The sequence below is a fragment of the Chiloscyllium plagiosum genome, chromosome 26, assembly GCF_004010195.1.
Source record: "Chiloscyllium plagiosum isolate BGI_BamShark_2017 chromosome 26, ASM401019v2, whole genome shotgun sequence".
Lineage (NCBI taxonomy): Eukaryota > Metazoa > Chordata > Chondrichthyes > Orectolobiformes > Hemiscylliidae > Chiloscyllium > Chiloscyllium plagiosum.
In genome coordinates, this window is record NC_057735.1 from 11,325,910 (window position 1) to 11,348,511 (window position 22,602).

The 22,602-nt window shown below is 40.6% G+C and overlaps 1 protein-coding gene across 1 annotated transcript in view; it reads left to right on the forward strand.

Moving 5' to 3' along the window:
- The first annotated feature begins 18,954 nt into the window (after positions 1–18,954).
- LOC122562928 overlaps positions 18,955–22,602 on the forward strand; it is an 83,543-nt gene continuing 79,895 nt past the window's right edge. Inside the window, exon 1 of the mRNA XM_043716229.1 lies at positions 18,955–19,103. Within this exon, the coding sequence (XP_043572164.1) occupies positions 19,064–19,103 (40 nt within the window). The 5' untranslated portion in view covers positions 18,955–19,063. The remainder of the gene's footprint in view (positions 19,104–22,602) is intronic.

Genomic DNA, 22,602 nt, shown 5'->3' on the forward strand with positions numbered 1-22,602 from the left:
TCAGCAACCGGTGCATCATGAAATGCAATTAGTTTCAAGGTGTGGACCAGAATGATAAGTATCTTTTGTCAAATTTGTTTCAGGCAGATTACTGTCATCCAGTACTGAATGGAAACTTTAATCAGATGTAAATCAATCACTTGGTCCTGGCAGAAAATTAAGCTCATGTATTGCCGCAACATTAGATTAGTCTTTTCATCTGTTCCTTGTTATTCTTTTTATATCTCAATGTTACATTTGCATCACTTGAATTGCAATTAAAGAAGAAAGAAAAATGTCAAGTAAGGAAAAGAAAGTCAAACAATTTTGCAGGGCCACCCTCATTCCATCTGCTGTCTCAAAGCATCATACAACCAATAAAACCCTTATTTCTTGAAGTGAAGTCACTGACCTAATGGAGGAAACACAATAGCCAACTTGCACACTATAGGAATCCCATAGCAACAATGTATCAATCAGGAGAAAATCTTTTTCCTTATTGTGTTGATTGAAAGATAACTATTATCCAAGACACCAAGGATAATTCTCCTAATTTTTAAAAAATAATGCAACAAGATCTTTTATATCTATCTCAGACAGCAGGCAAACCTCTGGTGCTTTATCTAATAGACAGGATCTCTGACAGTGTAGCACTCCCGCAGTGCTATGTCGATATTAGCTATGATTGCTTTGTTCAAATCTTAGAGTGCGACTACTAGAGCCTTCTGACTTGTTGTGAAAATGCAACAACTGAGCCACAGCTTACACAGCATGTGAATTTATTTACTAAAGCCTTCCACCGAGATCTTCAGAGCATTGAAGTTCTGTTTCTGAATTTTTAGAATTTCTGGGAAACTCTTCAGAGGTTTGGTGTAGATTTGATGGGGCTAACGGCCTGCTTCCACACTGTAGAGATTCTACAAAAATGTGAGAAGTAATTTAAACACATTACAAAGCACATTTAATGAAATGCAGAGTTTAAATGATTTAACAGAGATTGTAGCGGTTGTGCGATTATAACATAGCTCTCAATATTCATTCTGTCACTAACAATTGAACAGTTGATCTAATTCTTCAAACAACACTAAGAAGCAAAACAATTAGGCTTTTATATAGCATCGGAGTGTTATGCAATAAATGGGTTTGGTGATTCTTCTTCCAAACCAGTTGGAAAGTGTCAGGATGACATAACTGAAAACTGTCCTTGCAGTCCCCATATATGGTAAATTCAACCTCTCAAGTGTTAAAGGGAAAGAAATGAATGGTTAGAGACTACCTTCCAAAAGCCGGGCCAGTAAAGGCCAGGAACCAAAGATCTGAGTATGGATCGTGGAGCTGCAAAGCGCTTAAATAATGGGTTTCACCTTTCTGTTGTCCATTGTTTTCCTATCAGGTAAGACAGTAATGGTGTTTGGATTTTTGGGAGTATGGAAAGCTCATTCTGATAGGAAATGTGATCGGCTGATAACCTTCTGACATTGAGACAGCTGGTAAGGGTTTGGGCAATTTTTTACTTTTCAAGAAGGGAAATGTTTTCAACATCTTTAATTTGTCTATAGAGAAAAAGACTAACGCATCCCCTATTTTGACATGAACAATACAATGGAATCTTATTTCCAAATTTCAAATCTCCTGCCTTATTACTTATTTTGTTTTGGTTGATGTGAAACTAGAATCTTAAATGAGGATGAGGTGAATTTTCTGAACAAGCAGATTAGTTTCCTGCTTGTACTGAATTTATAATTATGCAATTTAACACAGACTTGGATTACTATTGCTCAAACCTCTTTATATTGGCTGACTTGTTAAATTGATTATAAAGTTTCACCTTAGAGTTTAGTCAGAGAAACATCAATGAATTTTGGGTTAGAGCTGATGCAGATTAGATATGATCATTAAATGACATTTTCTTTAATACTGCATTCCTTTTGATCTTCACAACTACCAATGCAGAAAAGTGAGAATATTTTGTTCTATCATTCTGCAATATTTTTAAATGATGGTTAATGTGGAAATGTTATCCTCCAATCTTTTAACAAACTTGTCTGTGAAATATGGTGATGGAGTGGGGTATGTGAAAAAAATCCTGTCTTTAAGGAGTGATGGAAAACTTCTGTATAAATCCAGTTAAGTAGCTTTGTACTCATCTTGACCAAACATCGTGTTTACATACGAAGAAGTCAAAATCTTACAACTGATTGATTGTAGCAGTTGCTGGTTCTGCCATGTTATATGTGATTATTATTGATTTATTTGATCTTTTAAATAGTGAAATACATTTTCAACTACCAATAAGCCACATTTGCTTCTGTTCAGTACCTGTGAGATACACTTAGTACCACTAACGAGCAGAGGACTCCAGTTTGGTTCCATTTCCAACTACTGTATTCTCCAGTCCCTCACATCAACAACCCAACCCATTTAGATTTCAAGACCCTAACCAAAAATAGAATTCTTACTTCCTTAAAAGAAAATGCTGACCTGAAGTCATGCACTGATATCTTTCTCTGCCCAACATACAAACCAGCTGGGAAATCACTATCATCAGAAAATATAAGATGCAATTGTTGTTTTTAAGAGTGGTGTACAGATCCATTGTGCCATCATAGTCCTTTCTCCATTATTCCTGGTAATTTCATGTCAGTGTAAGTGGGTTCAGTGTAAATGGGTTCAGTGTAAATGGCTTGGTGGGTTGAGGGTGACTCAACTATTGTTGTGTTGCAACATTGAAAATCTGCAGCCAAGTTCAGACGTTCAAAACTGTTGGAAAAACCTTCTGTATCTGTAATTATCTGAAAAACACAATAGTATCCATCCTTCCCACTTTGAGCAGAATAGGTTCATTAGTCCAAGTAGCTCTGTCAATAAAAATTATATACTTATGGATAATATAAATTAGCAAGTTTAGAGAAGAGTTGTTGCTCAGGTTGAGGTTCTGGATGTAGGTTTGCTCGCTGAGCTGGAAGGTTCAGTTTCAGATGTTTTGTCACCATGCTAGGTAACATCTTCAATGGGCATCCAGACGAAGCTTCATCCGAAGGCTCACTGAAGATGTTACCCAGTACGGTGACGAAACATCTGAAAATGAACCTTTCAGCTCAGCGAGCCAACCTCCATCCAGAAGATATAAATTCTTTGAGCTGCACTGATAGTTTACGGCTGATTTAATAGGGTGGGGCAAAAACTCCTTGAAGTAATTACATTGACAGCTCCTCTTCCTCCTGGACAGGAATAACAGCTACTTGTCATAGTTCTTTCTTAAACAGAAGAATGCCCTTGTTAGATCTTACATTTTTCAATTCCTTAATATCAGATTTCTCAGATTTTAGAGCATATTGTCAGACAATTTCATCTGAAGAAAATTAAATTTTCAAAATTCCAATTTTCCCTGTTTTTTAAGAGCACAATTCACATTAATTAACGTTTAATATTAGCAAATCTTGTCTTCCAAAAGTAAACCTGTTGGACAATAGCCTGGTGTTGTGTGATTGTAAACACCAGAAGTAAAAATTCACTTGTGGTTAGAATGATATTTGGAAATTCATTCCAGCCAGGAAATGAAATTCCAAACTTGATAATTCAATTACAAAGATTCTGAAATTAAGTAATTACACAGCACACTTTCTCAAACGGCACAAAACACAAAGTATACAGTATTTTAGGAAAGAGGAAATAAGCCATTCCAGTTGACTTGATTACTTTCAGCATCAATTAGCTTTCTTCAAGCAATTCCAAATAAGTACTTTTATTAACCAAGCTACTGAGAAACAAATTCTAAATCAACATTTCTTTCTTTTAGGGAACTGATAGTCAAAGCATCCCCAGATCTCAAGCTCCATGGAGCAAAAACACACAAGACAATTTTTAACAACTATTAATGAAATGGACACAAACCAGACATCAAAGAGTTAATATTTGGTTCAGGGACCATAGTACAAAAACTGTTTTCTCTCTGTTTATCTCTAAATCGCTCTGTCTCTCTAACTCTTTATCTTTCTATCTCGATCTCTCTCTATCTCAATGTCTCTCTCTCTAACTCTCTAACCTTCTCTCTATCTCTCTATCTCTCTTTCTCTATCTGTCTCTCTATCTTTTTTTTTTCTCTATCTCTCTCTCTCTATCTTTTTCCTACAACTTATGAACACTTCTTTTGCTTCCTTTCAAACTCAGCTTTTAACTTGCTGCTTTTCTCAGAGTGAGAGTGGAATGTACAATTAGTTTTACGTCCAATTTTTCACATTCCAGAACGAGTAGCCATCGCATACAGTCACAATGAGGGAGCTTACCTCAATGCATCTCAGCTGTGATAAATATCTGCTGACCAAAGAATTTCTCTTTTAATTATTCACGGTGGTTCAGGGGTTGCTAATATTGACCCAGCTAGCATTCTGTTTGGCACCTGTTGTCTCCCCCTCAAATGATTCAAGCATTTTGTTAATTCATCGTGAGCTTGAAGTACTAATATGAAGACACTGTCCTCTCTGTTTCTCTTTCTTTGTTAAGCACACTCTTTCAAAAGAGGTGGGTTTGTTGGGGCTCCAATTAGCTTTAGCCATTTGATCAATTTATTTCTTATCTAATGTTTGGTCAATGTTTTCTCCCTATTCAACAGTGGGGTACTTTATTGTCCCAGGTGAATTAGGGCCTATCGATTGTCCACACACAGCTCAACTCCTTTCTCTCTCTTAGTTCTTTCAGTGCCACAACTTACAGACAGAATCAACTACACGGTTTGTCCTCTACCTGAAGAGCGGTAGCACTAAACATTCTTCCCCATTTAGGGACCAGATAGTCAATAGCAGATCAGTGCAGCACCCTGTTCCCAACAACAATTGTTGGAGATGGATTTTAAAGGAAATCTGAGTCCCATGTTCAGCTGCACAAATCAATCTTTATTTGGAGCTCCTTGTCACTCAGTCTGGGAAAGGTTCCTTGGACAATCCACCTTTCCCAATTAAGTTAAAAATCATGCAATAGCAGGTTCTAGTCCGACAGGTTTATTTGGAAGTACAAGCTTTTGGAGTGCTGTGTTTTGTCAGGTAGTTTCCTGATGAAGGAGCGACGCTCCGAAAGTTTGTACCGTACTTCCAAATAAACCTGTTGAACTATAACCTGGAGTTGTGTGATTTTTAACTTTGTCCACCCCAGTCCAACACTGGCCACTCCACATCAAGTTTCCCAGTAAAGTACAGGATATTCATACGTTCCACACTATAATGGTTACATGCAACATTGGCATCAGTGCTTTCCAGAGTTTAGCTTAGAGTGGTGCTAGAAAAGTGCAGCAGGTCAGGCAGCATCCAAGGAGCAGGAGAATCAATGTTTCGGGCAAAAGCCCTTCAGCAGGAATGGGGGTAGGGAGCCGCCAGGGTGGAGAGAGAACTGAAGGCGGGGGGGGGGGGCGTGTGGATGGGGAGAAGGTAGCAAAGCAGGTAGGACAGGTCATGAGGACAGTGCTGAGCTGGAAGTTTGGAACAGGGGTAAGGTGGGGGAAGGGGAAATGAGGAAACTGGTCCTGACCCCAGTTCCAACCTTCAACTTCCAACGCTCCAGGGAAAACAGCCCCAGCCTGTTCAGCCTCTCCCTGTAGCTCAAATCTTCCAACCCTGCAGCATCCTTGTAAATCTTTTCTGAACCCTTTCAAGTTTCACAACATCTTTCCGATAGGAAGGAGACCAGAATTGCACACAATATTCTAACAGTGGCCTAACCAATGTCCTGTACAGCCGCAACATGACCTCCCAACTCCTGTACTCAATACTCGGACCAATAAAAAAACGCATACCAATCGCCTTTTTCATTACCTATCTACCTGTGACTCCATTTTCAAGGATGCATGAACCTACACTCCAAGGTCTCTTTGCTCAGCATCACTCCTGAGGACTTTACCATTAAGTGTATAAATCCTGCTAAGATTTGCTTTCCCAAAATGCAGCACCTCACATTTATCTGAAATAAACTCCATCTGCCACTGACCAGCCCATTGGCCCATCTGGTCCAGATCCTGCTGTAATCTGAGGTAACCCTCTTCGCTGTCCACTACACATCAAATTTTGGGATCATCTTCAAACTTACTAACTGTACCTCTTATGCTCACATTCAAATAATTTATATAAATAATGAAAAGTAGTGGACCTAGCACCGCTCCTTGTGGCACTCCACTGGTCACAAGCCTCCAGTCTGAAAAACAACCCTCCACTACCAACTTCTGTCTTCTACCTTTGAGCCAGTTCTGTCTCCAAATGGCTAATTCTTCTTTTATTCCGTGAGATCTAACCTTGCTAATTAGTCTCCCATGGGGAACCTTGTCAAACTCCTTACTGAAGTCTATATAGATCACATCTACTGCTCTGCTCTCATCAATCCTCTTTGTTACTTCTTCAAAAAACTCAATCAAGTTTGTGAGACATGATTTCCATCGCACAAAGCCATGTTGACTATCTCTAATCAGTCCTTGCCTTTCCAAATACATGTACATGCTGTCCCTCAGGATTCCCTCCAACAACTTGCCCACCACCGAAGCCAGGCTCACTGGTCTATAGTTCTCTGGCTTGTCCTTACCACCCTTCTTAAACAGTGGCACCACGTTAGCCAACCACTTGTCTTCCGGCACCTCACCTGTGACTATCAATGATACAAATATCTCAGCAAGAGGCCCAGCAATCACTTCTCTAGCTTCCCACAGAGTTCTAGGGTACACCTGATCAGATCCTGGGGATTTATCCACCTTTACGTGTTTCAAGACATCCAGCACTTCCTCCTCTGTAATATGGACATTTTGCAAGGTGTCACCATCTACTTCCCTACATTCTACACCCTCCATATCCTTTTCCACAGTAAAATTAATGATAATCACTTAACTATTAAAATAAATGTCTGAGATCTATACAGCGACCACAGAAACAAAAGTGCAAAACTGCACCACTTTATAATGTGCATTGTAAAGACAACAGGAAAATGGCACTGAGGTCCAGCTGTAATCTCACTGTTTCACCCTGAACAGCAGCACCCTTTACCACACCAACTTGCCCTGTATCGAGGTGCTAAACTCTCAATCCCAGCTCTGGGACATGTCATTTATGGACAGGACACCAGATTCCCAAAGCAACTGTTCCATTCACAAGTCTACCTTGGCAAAATGTTTCCACAAGGACAGAAGAAATGGTTTGGAGATGTCTTCAAAGCTTCCTGAAGAAATCAAAAGTAACTATGTCATATGGGAGTTCCTGGTTTGTGACCAACCAAAATGGAGAAGGCTTGTTTCAAAAAAGCAACTAATATGTTCAGCAACTTTGAAAACTGAAGATGTGAATATTAGAGGAAGTGCACAAACTTTCAAACAAAGCCTTCCATGATCCTTCAATCAGCACATGACAGAGCCAGCAGATACACACTGGAGAGGTTCAGAACCCATTGAATCAGAGCAGAAGCAAGCCTTTGGTACCAGCGAACTGCTTTCGGGAAAGGTAATATTCAGATCTCTGATGGTTTTAAAAGCCCGACAGTTTGCACTTCCTTGCACTCACCTTGTTCTGTGATGCCCAAGTGCATCTCATGTCATATCTTGCTTTTGTAACAAATCTTCAAATAGCAACAAATGTCAGAGGAAGTTTGTTTCAAAGGTAAATATAGATGTGGTATTGAACCACACAGGCAGATTTACTGTGTGTTTCTTGTACTCAATAAAGGAAATCTGAGGATGACTCGGGGGAACAAACTGCTCTAAAAACACACCGCAAATTCCCATCAGTTAAACTATGGTTTGGACCCCACATCCCAGCCAAGTTCTCTGGATGCAGTAGTTCACAACTTCATCTGTCCTAGCTCTAAGTCTCTTCCCTCCCCAGAACCAACTCACTCATTCTAGAGCTATATCTTCTCCTTCTCTTCCACAAACTTCTGCATCCGTTCTGTCAGTTCCATTCCTTTCAGTTGACTTCCATTCTGCTCCTCTCTTTGCCTGAAGTCTCCAGTGCTTCTACCACACACCTTCTCACCTGAAAGAGAGGCAGTGTGACAGCCATGGATATTACATGGCTGGGTGATGGGTACCACAACAATGTGAACCATTATTTCTCAGACTGGATGAAGGCACATGATGTAACTCTCCACTGGTCACCGACAGGATGACTGCTTTTCTTGATGCATGGTAACGATCCAGACTGGGATTGCCACGATACAATTTCAACGTTTACAGATGCGATAAGGCTTAGAAACGTTGTGAGCCATGTGGGGGATAGGAAAAAATTTCAAGAAAGCATACATGATATGGTGGAATGGGTAGACAGGTATGTTATGAAATATAAAAATTGAAAAATGTGAGGTGCTTTGCTTTGGTAAGAAAAACGAGGAGAGGCAATGTAAGTTAAATGCTATAATCCATAGGAGGCAGAGAACCTGGTGTTCTCAAAGCACAAATCGTTGTCTATGTTAGGGAAGCTTGGGGAAGTGATTAATGGAGTGTATAACTTTATAAATAAATGCATAGTGTACTAGAGTACATAAGCTGTGGTGAACCTTTTACAGACACTGAATTAGTCACAACTGGAGCATCATGACCAATTCTGGATTCCTCACTTTAGGAAGGGTGTGACAACATCAGGGATGATGTGGAAATGATTAATAGGAATGGTTCCTATGATGAGTGTTTATAGTTGGAGAAGCAAGTGATGTTTCCTTTTGAGAAGTGAAGGTTAAGGAGACATTATTTAGAGAGGTACAAAATCTAGAGTGGTCAGTTGTACAAGGTAATGATTCTGAATGGGTGAAGTTGTTAACTCCATGCAATCTCATGATGTTGCACACTCTTGGGTACAGAATGGAAACGTTGTGCTTGAGATCGCAATGTAGTCTGACTGTGATTTCAGTTTCCTAACGCTTATTGAACAAAGTTAAAAATCACACAAGATCAGGTTGTAGTCCAACAGGTTTATTTGGAAGTACTAGCTTTCAGAGCACTGCTCCTTCATCAGGTGGTTTTGGAGCAGGATCGTAATACACAGAATTTATAGCAAAAGATTACGTGTCATCAACTGAAATGGTATATTGAACAAACCTAGATTGTTAGAGCTTTGTTCAGTATACCATTTCAGTTGCATGACACTATAATCTTTTGCTATGAATTCTGTGTCTTACGATCCTGCTCCACAACTACCCAATGAAGGAGCAGCGCTCCGAAAGCTAATGCCTCCAAATAAACCTGTTGGACTATAACCTGGTCTTGTGTGATTTTTAACTTTGTCCACCCCCATTCAACACTGGCTCCTCCACATCATGCTTATTGGAATTATTCCAAATAGTTGAAGTAGCTTATAGCTACTGCTATCATTCACTAAACTGCACCTTGCTTTTAGCACAGGTGCCTCATCTTGTTAGTGCATCGCACTCGCTGGTGCATCATCTTCCACTACTGGTAACCAAACAGACTGTCAGGTACAGTAAAAGAAATAAGAAATGGGACTGCACTCTACACCATTCATTACCTGTGAGTGAACACAGTACATGCAGCAACATCTGTGGGAACAGGGTTAATTGATTTATTGTCACGTGTACCAAAGTACAGTGAAAATCTTTTTTTTACAAGCAGTACAGGTGGACCAGAGTAAGCAAGGATGTACAGATCAAAGTGACTTAGACAGAGGCATTCAGGTTACATTGTGTGCACTAGGTGCGATCAACATTAGCAAGATCAGCATGATTTGAGGCTAGAGAGTCCATTCATCAGTTTAATAATGGCCAGGAAGAAGCTGGTCCCAAACCTGCTGGCGCATGTGTTCAGGCTTCTGTATCTTCTGCCCAGTGGAAGAGATGGTAGGAGGTCATTATTAGGGTGTGATGACTCTTTGATGATTTTGGCAGTGAGCCATGTAAATGGAGTCCATGGATGGGAGGTTAGCTTCCATGATGGTCTGGGCTGTGCACACAACCTTCTATAATTTGTTATGGTCCGGGCAGAGCATTTGCCATACCAGGCCGTTATGTACCTGGACAGTATGCTCTCAATGGTGCATCTGTAGAAGTTGGTGTTGGTCCTCATGGACATGGTCAATTACCTAAGCCACCTGAGGAAGAAGAGGTATTGTTGTATCTTCTTGATTATCGCATCTACAGGGGAAAGTCCAAGACAGGTTGTCGATTATCGTCACTCCGAGGAATCTGATGTTGTCCACCCTCTAAACCTCAGTTCTGTTGATGTAGTTAGGAGTTTGTTCTCCTCCTTTCTTTCTGAGGTCAATGATCAATTCCTTGGTTTGCCGACATTGAGAGAGAGGATGTTCTCATCACCCTTTATCTTCCGTCTGTATTTTAACTTGTTATTATTAGCTATCCATACAACTATGGTGATGTCACCACAGAAAAAAGTCCAAAACTTCACCACAGATTTCTCCATTGTGTATTGTAAAGATAACACGAAAGTGTAATTGGACACTCAGATTCATGTCCAACAGCAGGCACCCTCTACCAAGCCAATTTGCCCCTTATCTGATTGCTAAACACTCAATCCCTGTGCTGGGGCATATCATCCATATACAGGACTCCAGATTCCCAAAGCAGCTGTTCCGATCAGAACACTGCCATTGGAGGATACTGACAGGAGGGATGTCTTCCAAGCATTCCTGAAGATGTCAAACTAAAGCATGACTTATGGGAATCATGGCTTGTGACCAAATGAATGGAGAAGACTTGTTTTTGAGTGAACAAGAATAATGAGACAAAATGAGTTAAAGGACAATGAGGAAGGCAGCCAGCAAGAATTAAGGAGAGAATGCCAAAAAAAAAAGAGAGAAGGTCACAGGAAAGATAGGTAAGCTTGCAGCATGGATAGGTACCTGGGCCTTAGATGTTATGGCCATTTCGGAGACATGGATAGAGCAGGGTGAAGAATGGATGTTGCAGGTTCCAGGGTTTAGATATTTCATTAAGAACAGGCAAGATGGTAAAAGAGGGGGAGGTGTGGCCTTGTTAGTCAAGGATAGTATAGTGGTGGCTGAAAGAACTTTTGACGAGGTCTTGTCTACTGAGGTGGTATGGGTTGAATTTAGAAACAGGAGAGGAGAGGTCACACTGCTTGAAGTTTTTTTTATAGGCCTCCAAAGAGTTCCAGGGCGGTGGAGGAGAGGTTTGGCAAAATTATTCTGGATAGGGGTGAAAAGAACAGGGTGGTCATTATGGAGGACTTTAACTTCCCAACATTGTGTGTATAGGAGGGTTTCCTGACACAGTATGTCGAAGGGCCGACAAGAGGGGAGGCCACACTGGATCTGGTGCTTGGTAATGAACCAGGCCAGGTGTTTGATTTAGTATTAGGTGAGCACTTTGGAGAGAGTGACCATATATCAGCTACGTTTAGCTTAGCGATGGAAAGGGATAGGTACATGCCACAGGTCAAGAGTTATCAATGGGGCAAGGGCAATTATAATGCAATTAGGCAAGAATTAGGATGCATAGTATGGGGTTGCAAAATGCAGGGGATACAGACAATGGAAATGTGGAGGTTTAAGGAACAGATATTGCATGTCCTTGATATGTATGTCCTGTCTGGCAGGGAGGAAGTGGTAAAGTAAGGGAATCGTGGTTTACTAAAGAAATTGCATCTCTTGTTAAGCGGAAGAAGGAGGCTTACGTGTTGATGAGGCAAGATGGTTCAGATGAGACGATGGAGAGTTACAAATCAGCTTGGAAGAATTTAAAGAGAGAGTTAAGAAAAGCAAAGAGAGGACATGAGCAGTCTTTAAAAAATAGAGTAAAGGAGAACCCTAAAGCTTTCTATAGGTATGTGAGGAATAAAAGGATGACTAGGGTAGGAATAGGGTCAGTCAAAGACAGAAGTGGGAAGGTGAGTATGGACCCTGTGGAGATCGGAGAGGTGCCAAACAAACACTTCTCATCGGTTTTCACTCAGGAAAAAGAGAAGAATAGGATATGAGATATTAGACGAGAAAGGATCAAGGTTAGTCACAAAGAGGTGTTATCAATTCGAGAAGGAGGGAAAGTAGACAAGTCCCTGGGCCAGATGGATTTTATCCAAGGATTCTCTGGGAGGCTAGGGAGGAGATAGGAAAGCCTTTGGCTTTGATATTTGAGTCGTCATTTTCTACAGGTTTAGTACCAGAGGACTGGAGGATTGCAAATGTTGTGCCTTTATTCAAGAAAGGCAGTAGAGATGACCCAGGTAATTATAGACCAGTGAGTCTTACTTCTGTTGTATGAAAGGTTTTGGAAAGGATTATAAGAGATAAGATTTATAATCATCTAACCAAGCAACAATTTGATTTCAAATAGTCAACATGGTTTTGTCAAGGGCAGGTCGTGTTTCACAAACCTCATAGAGTTTTTTGAGAAAGTGACCAAGCATGTAGATGAGGGTAGGGGCAGTTGACATGGTGTACTTGGACTTCAGTAAAGCCTTTGATAAGGTTCCACATGGTAGGCTGTTGGAGAAAATGCAGATGCATGGAATTGAGGATGATTTAGTAGTTTGGATTAGAAACTGGCTTTCTGAAAGAAGGCAGCATGTGGTGGTTGATGGAAGATATTCAGCCTGGTGTCCGGTTACTGGTAGTGTGCCACAAGGATCTGTTTTGGGACCACTGCTGTTTGTCATTTTTATAAATGACTTAGACCCAGGCATAGGTGGATGGATTAGTAAATTCGCAGATGAAACTAAAGTTGGTGGAGTAGTGGACAGTTTGGCAGAATGTTACAGGTTGCAGGGGAACTTGGATAAATTGCAGAATTGGGCTGAGAGATGACATGGAGTTCAATGCAACTAAATGTGAGGTGATTCACCTTGGGAAGAATAACACGAAGGCAGAGTACTGGGTCAATGGAAAGATTCTTGGTAGTGTGGAAGTGCAGAGGGATCTTGGAGTCCATGTACATAGATCTTTGAAAGTTGCCACCCAGGTGGATAGTGCTGTTAAGAAGGCATATGGTGTATTAGGTTTCATTCATAGAGGGATTGGGTTCCGGAGCCGCAATATCATGCTGCAACTATACAAAACGCTACAGCAGCCGCACCTAGAATAATGTGTATAGTTCTAGTCGCCTTATTTCGGGAAGGATGTGGAAGTATTGGAAAAGGTGCAGAGGAGATTTACCAGGATGTTGCCTGGTCTGGGGGAAGGTCTTATGAGGAAAGGCTGAGAGATTTGGGTCAGTTCTCATTGGAAATAAGAAGGCTAAGAGGGGACTTGATAGAGACATACAAGATGATCAGAGGATTAGATAGGGTAGACAGTGAAAGTCTTTTTCCTAGGATGATGACGTCAGCTTGTATGAGACGGCATAACTACAAATTGAGGGGTGATAGATTTAAGACACATATCAGAGGCAGGTTCTTTACTCAGAGAGTGGTAAGGGCGTGGAATGCCCTACCTGCCAATGCAGTTAACTCAGCCACATTAGGGAGATTTAAACAATCCTTAGATAAGCACATGGATGATGATGGGATAGTGTAGGGGGGACGAGCCGAGAATAGTTCACAGTCGGCGCAACATTGAGGGCCGAAGGGCCTGTTCTGCGTTGTATTGTTCTATGTTCTATGAAAATAGTGTGGAAACCAAGAGAAGGGAATATTAATGTTAATGTCCTTTTGTTTCAATTAAGTGAAAAGTATTACATTTTAAAGTTTACTATGTTTTAACATTTACAGTTACGCATGCTTCAATTAGTGGACCAGAAGAAAAAACTGGACATGTGGGAGAATCTGTCACAATCCAATGCAGATTTGACACATATTTTAGAAATTATCAGAAGTGCTGGGGCAAAGGCTACTATAGGAGAAGCTGTACTGTTTTGGTACAAACTAATGGCCCTGAAAGGAGTAGTCATGATGGCAGAATAAGAATTACAGCTGATAATGCAAAAGGACAACTTACAGTACTTATGTACCAGATAAGAAAAAGTGATAAAGGATGGTACTGGTGTGGAATAGATAGACCTAACCTTCTGAATCCATTAACTCCCATACAACTTAAAGTTCTTAAAGGTAAAGCGCAACATATGCTAACTGGTCTGTTTATTTTTCAACAGTATATTTTTGTTCAATAATAAGTTGATATAAGATCCTGACTTTTCAGTAATGTATTAAAATTGTAATATTGTGAACTAGAGTAATAGCTAAAAGCAATCTGCTGCTCTTTGTTTTTTTTCTATCTAATTAGCATTTCATGTTTATCTCAGTAAACACAGCTAATTCCTCTTCATAGTTTAGTATAGAGCTATAACATCTGCATCTGCAGTCATTTTTTTTACCATGTTATCGATGGGCCAGGCCTCATGCCATTCTGTGGCAGGCTTGTACTTTACATGTTAACGATCTAGATGAAGGAACACTTGATGGAGTTTAGAAGGAATGGTGGGGGTGGAGGGGGAAATCTAATCGACACATACAGAATGAGGAATGACCTGAACAGAGTAGATGCTGGGAAGGTGTTTCCATTGGTAAGAGAGAGTAGGACCCGAGGGCACAGCCTTAAAGTAAAGGGAAGACCTTTTAGACCAGAGATAAGGAGAATCATTGTCAGATAAGGAGAAACATCTTCTGTGGAATTCATTGCACCAGAAGGCTGTGGAGGTCATTATATTTAAGACTGAAATAGATAGGTTCTTGAGTATCAAGCGGATCAAGGGTTACAGGGACAAAGCAGGAGAATGGAGTTGAGGAACCTATCTGCCATGATTGAATGGTGGAGCAGACTTGATGGGCTGAATAGCCTAATTTCTGCTCCTATGTCTTATGGTCTTACTTATAACAACTTGCATGGCATGAACATGCATTTTTGTAAATACGTCCAGCCCTCAAGATCAAGTCAGCAGAGCCCAAGATGCTCAGCACACTTGGTCTACATAGATTGAAAGGAGCCATATACAAGTTGCTTCCTACAGTTATGTCTGTGGTTCATCAATTTTCCTGATTGAATGCTGTGGCACACAGGAGGGGTTCAGGAGAACACAGCTTCCATGGAGGTTCGATAATGGCAAGGGTACGGGTCAGTCGTGAGGGTGAATGGGGCGGACAGTGTTAAAGGCCATAATAGAGAAGAAAAGGCATCAAAGGGAGGACAGAGGTTGAAGTTAGGGGATGGGATGTTGTATATTCCTTATTTTTCTAGAGGGTTAGTGATGTATGAACTGCACTCATTAGACTCTGTAGGACCAACCAGTTGCCTTTGCCAATCAATAAAGCAATCACTATTTGAACCTGCAAATGGTCTTTAATTGCAGGTGAAGTAACACACAGGCCTGTGCCTGTTTCACAGGGAGCTCCTCAAAACCCATACCTCTTGAAACTCTCAGAGCCTTTTGAGGCCCCAGCCCAGCTCGAACCTGGCTTACAAAGGGTTACTTATAGCGAACATGGTTGATGACATCAGTTAGGCATCCCTGGAGAGCAGCAACAGAGCAATTCAAGGTCATTTTCTAAATAGATTCATTATTACTTTTGCTGTTGACACATTGAAAATGAGTTTTCACTGCCTTGAGCACTGACTCTGCAGAGCCTACTACAGAGGGGACCCCAAATAGCTGTGGTCTGCTGTGTACTGCACACTCCACTGTGCAACAGGGTCATCTTACAGCAGGAGAAAGTGAGGACTGCAGATGGTGGAGAGTCCTGATGAAGGGCTTATGCCTGAAACATCGAGTCTCCTGCTCCTCAGATGCTGTCTGACCTGCTGTGCTTTTCCAGTACTATCTTTTTTGACTTTGCATTTTACAACAGGGCAAGCACACAGAGCTCCACTCCTCCTCAGATCAGACTGAGTTATGTGAACTTGAGGAGGAAGCCATGAATGTGAATGAGTCCTAGACAAATGTACTGGACTATCAGGGTCAACCTTATATTGGCACGGTTTGCCCAAGAGTGAGGCACAACCACGAACACTACCTCTCTAATGCCTCTCTGGGATGTCGACCTATTCAACCCATTCTATCACACACAACCAAAAGTCTTACTTCTTCCTAAACTGAGGAGATTCCAAATCTCCTGGTTAATTTTTTAAAAACTTTTTTTTGCTATTTTCCCCCGCACTACTGCCTAACAACGGTAGTGCTTATATTTTCCCCAACATCCATGTTGTGTGTGCGAAGGTTGAGACACAGTGAAAGACAACAGGTGTACAAATATTTATTCATTTCCCACCACCAGGAAGAAAGGAGACACCAGAGTGGCTAGTAATAAGCAGTGCCCTTCACATCAAAGGACAATGCTGCGTGATCAAAATGTGAAGGGGAGGGCAGGGAATAAATCAAAATAGAGTTGGTGGGGACCAAAAGTGTCTTATTCCTAACACCAAATCATCTGAGGTACTTTTTATCCAATATCCGCCACCAACAATCATTAGTTTCCAATTAATCAAATTATGTGCAAAGTCTATTGAGGGCAATAACACTAAAGCTGAGGAAGTGAGGGGGAGGATTAGATCAAAATGAAGTTGGAGGGAGAGTTAAAGCACTCCATCCCTGTGGTGCATTAATTGCATAATATTAATATTTCCTATTCAACCTGTTCAGAAATACTATGACTCACCTCTGGAGCAGGTGAGGTATCGTAAACCCAGGTCTCCTGGCTTAGAGGTCGGGACACCATGACATCACCTTTAACCAATTATTTAATATTGATATTTTCTAATCAACTGTTCCGAAATGTTATTACATGCCTCTGGGGCAAGTGGGACTAGAATCCAGGGATTTAGTTAATATTAGCTCTGGCACTTACATTGGTCACTTGTGTCGGCCTCTGTGAGTACAATCAGCTGAGAAAATCTGTAGGCAGGGCATTAGCCAACAGGTAAAGAGAGCTAAATTTGTTTATATTGGAATGCAAGTTTATTCAAATTGGACAAAAGATATTGGATTGCCTTAACTGAAAACTAAATAAATGAAATACTTGAGTTGGAACCCAAGATCAGTGCAGTGTAACGCAGTAACCCAGAAGACAGGAATATTCTGTTCCTGAAAACTGACAATTGGAGTTGCTGAATTTCCTGACTCATCCCTTGCCAGTCCACACAGCCATCTTGTGTGTTTAATATCCTGGTGTAAGAAAGACATGATACCCTGACATAATGCATTTGGTATTAAAACATCTTTGCCCTTGTTTATGTTCTTTTCTCATTTTTTTACCTAAGAACCTGTACTGAAGTATCTGTACCTAGGTAATTTTGTACCTAAGATCTCACTGTAAGTGGCGACTTTCACTGTATTCATGTGAGTACATGTGACAATAAAGCTAATCCAATTCAAAACAACTTGTCATGATATACCAAGTTTGTCACTGTAAAGCTAATAGGAACAAATGTTTTCAGGACCTTCTTTAATCCTATCAGATCTCTCCAGGATAATAATCTTTTTTAAATGTAAAAACCAAACTTCCCCAGAAGCTGGAAATCAGAAACAAAATCAAAAGTTGCTGGAAAAACTCATCAAGTCTGTTTAATTCTGAAGAAGGGTCATTGACCTGAAACGTTAAGTCTGTTTTCTCTCCACAGCTGCGGCCAGGCCTGCTGGGTTTTTCCAGCAATTTCTGATTTTTAAATTTAACTCTTGTGGTTTCATGTATTTAGGAGTTGCCAATTACAACTCTTCACACTGGCTCTGGCCAAAGTTTAACACGGCAAACCTGAGAAGGTCTGGAGCATGAACATGAACATCAAGAGGAATATCTTGGCCTTTGCTTGGGTAAACTTTAATCTGATCAGGTCAGAAATAGGGTTTCTGACTCTGATCAGTACATCTGGACTAATGTGTTATACTGTCTATTGGCCCACCCATCTGCATTCCGCAGATACCATTCCCTCTGTGACTCCACGCTCCCCCCCCCACCAACCCACCCTCCACTCCGGGCACCTGCCCTTGCCACTGCAAGAAGTGCAAAAATTGTGCCCACATCTTCCCCTTCACCTTCGTCCAAGGCTATAAAGGATCCTTCCACATCCAACAGAGATTTACCTGCATTTCCATACACATCATCCACAGTGGCCATTGTTCTCGATGTGGTCTTCTCTACATTGGGGAGAAAGGATGCCAAATTGGGGAATATTTCAGAGAACATCTCTGGGACACATGTGCTAAACAACCCTACCATCCTGTGGCCGAACACTTTAACTCACCACCCCCCCCAACTCCGCCAAGGACATGCCTCATCCACCACTAAACTCTAACCACCTGATGCCTGGAGGAAGAAAGCCTCATCTTCCACCTTGGGACCCTCCAACCACACAGGATCATTGCCAATTTCACCAGTATCTCCCTACAACAACCCCCCACCCCCACCCCTCCCCCCACCCACCCACCACCATTTATCTCTCCTCCTTAGGCCATCTCTATTCCAGATGAAGAATGCATGCTCGAAACGTTGACTGTTCTGCTCCTCGGATGCTGCCTGACTGGCTGTGCTTTTCCAGCACCACACTTTTGACTCTGATTTCCAGCATCTGCAGTCCTCACTTTCTCCTAATAGATACATTTGTCTTACAAACAATATACGCTTAGGCCTTTTCATGATAGATCCACCTTGAGAATCAAGGACATCCTGGAGTAATAGTGTTGCATAAGGCAAGATTTTGTTGACAGAACCTGCTGAGGGAATCAAAGACATGTTGGTTAGCATTTTTCTACACAATAAATCATGATTTAGTTGGGACAGAAAGGCTTTTCTTGTACCTATATGCAACGATTGTAAAATGTGTCTTAAAGAACAATGTCCACAATTTAAATGATTTAACAGCAATTGTAGAGGTTATATGATTTTACCACAGCTTGCAATAGTCATTCTGTCACTAACAATTAAACAGTTGATCCAATTCTTCAAACAACACTAAGAAGGAAAACAATTAGTCTTTTATATAGCATCAGAGTGTTGTACCACGAATGTACTGGTACTTATTTATTCAAACTAGACATTTTGTAAAGTCTGAGGGTGTCATAACTGAAAACTCTCCTTTCAGTCCTCACATGTGGTAATTCTAAGCTCATGAGTGTTAAAGGGAAGGAAATGACTGGTTAGAGAGTTCATTCCAGAAGCAGGGCCACTGAAGTAAAGATTTGAGTGTGGAACGTGGTGCTGTAAAACATTAAAACAATGAGTTTCACCTTCCTCTTGTCCATTGTTTTCCTATCAGGTAAGAAAGTAATGGTGTTTGGATTTTTGGATTTTTGGGACGTTTGGATATATGTAATTAAGTGACTGATAAAGTATGATCAGCAGAAAATGTTGCGACATTGAGAGAGCTGACAATAAATGTATTCTGCTTTCCAAAAGTGGTTTCTTTTTCAAAATCATCAATGATTGTCTTCAGGGAAAAAAGATTACCACATCTCCTATTTTATGTACAAACAATACAATGAAATCTTAGTTTTACGAACTCAAATCTCTGCTTTATAACTTATTTTCTTTTCATTGATTTAAACCAGGATGAGGTGAATTTTCTGAACGGACAGATTACTGCTTGTGCTGAATTAGTAATAATGCAACTTAAGAAAGGGTTTAAATTCTGTCGTTCAAAGCACTTTATATTGACTGACTTGTGCAATTGGTCATAAGGTTTTAGTTCATTGATCAGTTGACAGATACCAACCAAATTTGAATTAGAGCTTAATGCAAGGAGTTGTTTGAAATCATGATCAATGTAGTGTGAATATTAAGTAAGATATTTCGTATTCATCACTTGAACATCCCAGTTCCTGTAACATACACCAGAACAAATCAAAGAAATAAAATATCTTGTTATTTTTGAATGTCTGTTAACGACATTGAGATTTTATTCTGGAACATTTGAATAAACTTGCTTGGTGACAATGTTTAACATGGATATGAATCATTGCCTTTGGGAATCTGTATTAATGCCTTAACTTATAAATTAATAAAACAGCTTTGTACTCATATTGACTAAAAATCAAATCTGGTGTGCTAAATAGATAGAATGTTACAACTAATTGTTTGCATAAGTTACAAGTCTCTGACTTTTTATCTGTAGCTATTATTGATTTATTTAGCTGAGGTTTAAATTACAATGGATAATAGACCACATTTGTTTATATATTTTAACACTGATAAACAGAGGACTCATTTAGTTCCACTTACATTGTCTTTCTGACTAGAGAATGATTCTATATTCCTCCACTCCTAAAACCACCCCTAACCTAACCCTCCACACCACCACTCCGAAACCAAGGATGGTATTTGAAGACTTTTGCCAGACAAAAGAGTTGTTAGTTATGCAAAACAAAACTCCTGCTAGGTAAGTTGTAGGTAAGTTGTAGGTAAGTTGGGAAGCCCCCATCACCAGAAAATATAAAATTAAGAAATGATGCACAGATATATTGCGCCATCCTTTCTCCATTATTCCTAACAATTTCATTTCAATGTGAATGGAATCAATTCTACTAGAGCTAGGGCTCTGCAGAACCAACATAAGTAAAGTTGGGACCATTTCAAGAGCCATTAACATTGAGATTTATGTCAAAACACATAGAAACATTGGTCTATCCTTTAGTTGTAGAAGATTATAACAATGTGAAAATTGATGCAAAAATATTGAATAAATTATTCTTTATACATTAAAGCTTTATGTATTAAATTATACTGATTGTCTCAATATGTTTGGCTAATAATGTGAACAGATGTCAAAGTTGGTTACAAAAGCAGTTTCACTTCTTGTTTCTTGAACTCAATGGGACAAAATATGAGAATGGCTAAGAAGAAACAAACCGTTCTGTGAATGCACCGCAATCTTATTCCGGTTCATTTAAATTGTGTCCAGACTCATGACAGGCAAAACGTTCTAGGTGCAATCTGTGAGAAGACTGTAGCCAGCTACATCTGTCCCAGCTCTGAGTCTCTTGCCTCCCCAGAACCAAGTCACTCATTCTAGAGCTGCCTCTGTTCCATCTTTGCCACTGAATTCTGCATCTGCTGTGTCAGTGCCATGACCTTCTTTGCGGTAAAATAATTCCAGTTCTACTCTTCTACGTGCCTGAAGCTTTAGTGCTGCTCCATTACATCTCAGCAATATAAAGTGCCACATATCAGCTTGTCTGCAAAGATAAGGCCAACGAAATGAAAGTTTGGCAGCACCAGTACTGCGCAGTTGAGTGACATGACATGCAGCAGTGCCAGTGGTGAACAGTCCCTTCTCAGGCTGCAGGCAATGACATGCTAGGGTTCCCCATTGCTCGGCAATTAGACCACTGCTGTTCTTGATCCATGTTAATGATCCAGGGCACAATTTTAAAATGTGCTGATGACACAACATATAGACACACTCAGAATTGTGAAGATGACAGTGATAGACAACAAGAAAGCATTCACAATGGAATGGGCAGGCAGGTGTCATATGAAATTTAATGCAGAAAAGTGTGAAGGGATTTGTTTTGGTATGAGGATTGCAGCGACCATTGTTGACTATGGCAAGATAGGTTATGGAACTGATTAATAGATGTTACAGAATCCTGGGCTTCACAAATAAATGAATAGTGTACTAAAGCAAGGAAGCTATAGTGAACCCGTTATAAAATATTAGTTCAGAATCAATTGGAGTACCATGTCCATATCTGGGCGCCTCACTTTAGGAAGGCTGCAAAGATATTTGAGGTGGTGCAGAGAAAATGAAAAAGAATAATTCCAAAGATGAATATCTATAGTAATGTGGACATGTTAGTATTGTTGTCTTTTAAGGAGTTTGAGAAGAGATTAGGTAGAGATACAATCAAAAACATGAGGGATGTTAACAGCGTAGCTACAGAAAAACTGAACACTTTGGCACAGGAGTTGAGAAACATAAAGCATCGAATTAATGTGAATGGCAAAAGAACCAAAGGTAACTTGATGTAAAGCTGTTTTACAGCTCAAGTGGTCAGAATCTGGAATGCACTGCCTGAGAACATAAAACAGGCATGTTCAATCATAGCTTTGCCAAAGATCATTACCTGAAAAGAAATGAATTGCTGGACTATAAGGAAAGTGCAGGGGAGTTAAGTGCTGAGTTGCTGCTGCATGGCTCCAGCAGGGAAGCAATGAGCTAAATGGTCTCATTTCGAGCAATGCATTCTATGATTTAGTGAAGGTTCTGAAACCTCACGTTGTAAATCTAAAGTGACAGTGGATTGGAGATCAAGATTTGGAAGGTTAAGAGGATGAACTTTGGGGCCATTTGATTTGCTGCTCCTAGTATATTTTAGAAATATACTGAAGTAACAACAGGATCAATCTCACGTTGAGGGGCTATCATGCACTGAATGATACATCCAATTCACTCGGAATGTTTCTCTATCACAGTAACTCTTCCTTCAACCCTGGGGGCAAACTTTACTCTCTCACCGCTTTACCCATGCATTGTCCCATTCTCAAAATGTATGGGTTTACTGTAATTTACCAAACCATCATCTCCCAGACCATCCATAACCTCATCACCTCGGGGGATCTCCCATCCACCGCCTCCAACCTCATAGTCCCACAACTCCGCACCTCCCGCTTCTACCTCCTGCCCAAAATCCACAAACCTGACTGCCCCGGCCGACCCATTGTCTCCGCCTGCTCCTGCCCCACCGAACTCATCTCCGCATACCTTTACACCGTCCTGTCCCCCTTAGTCCAAGAACTCCCCACCTACGTTCAGGACA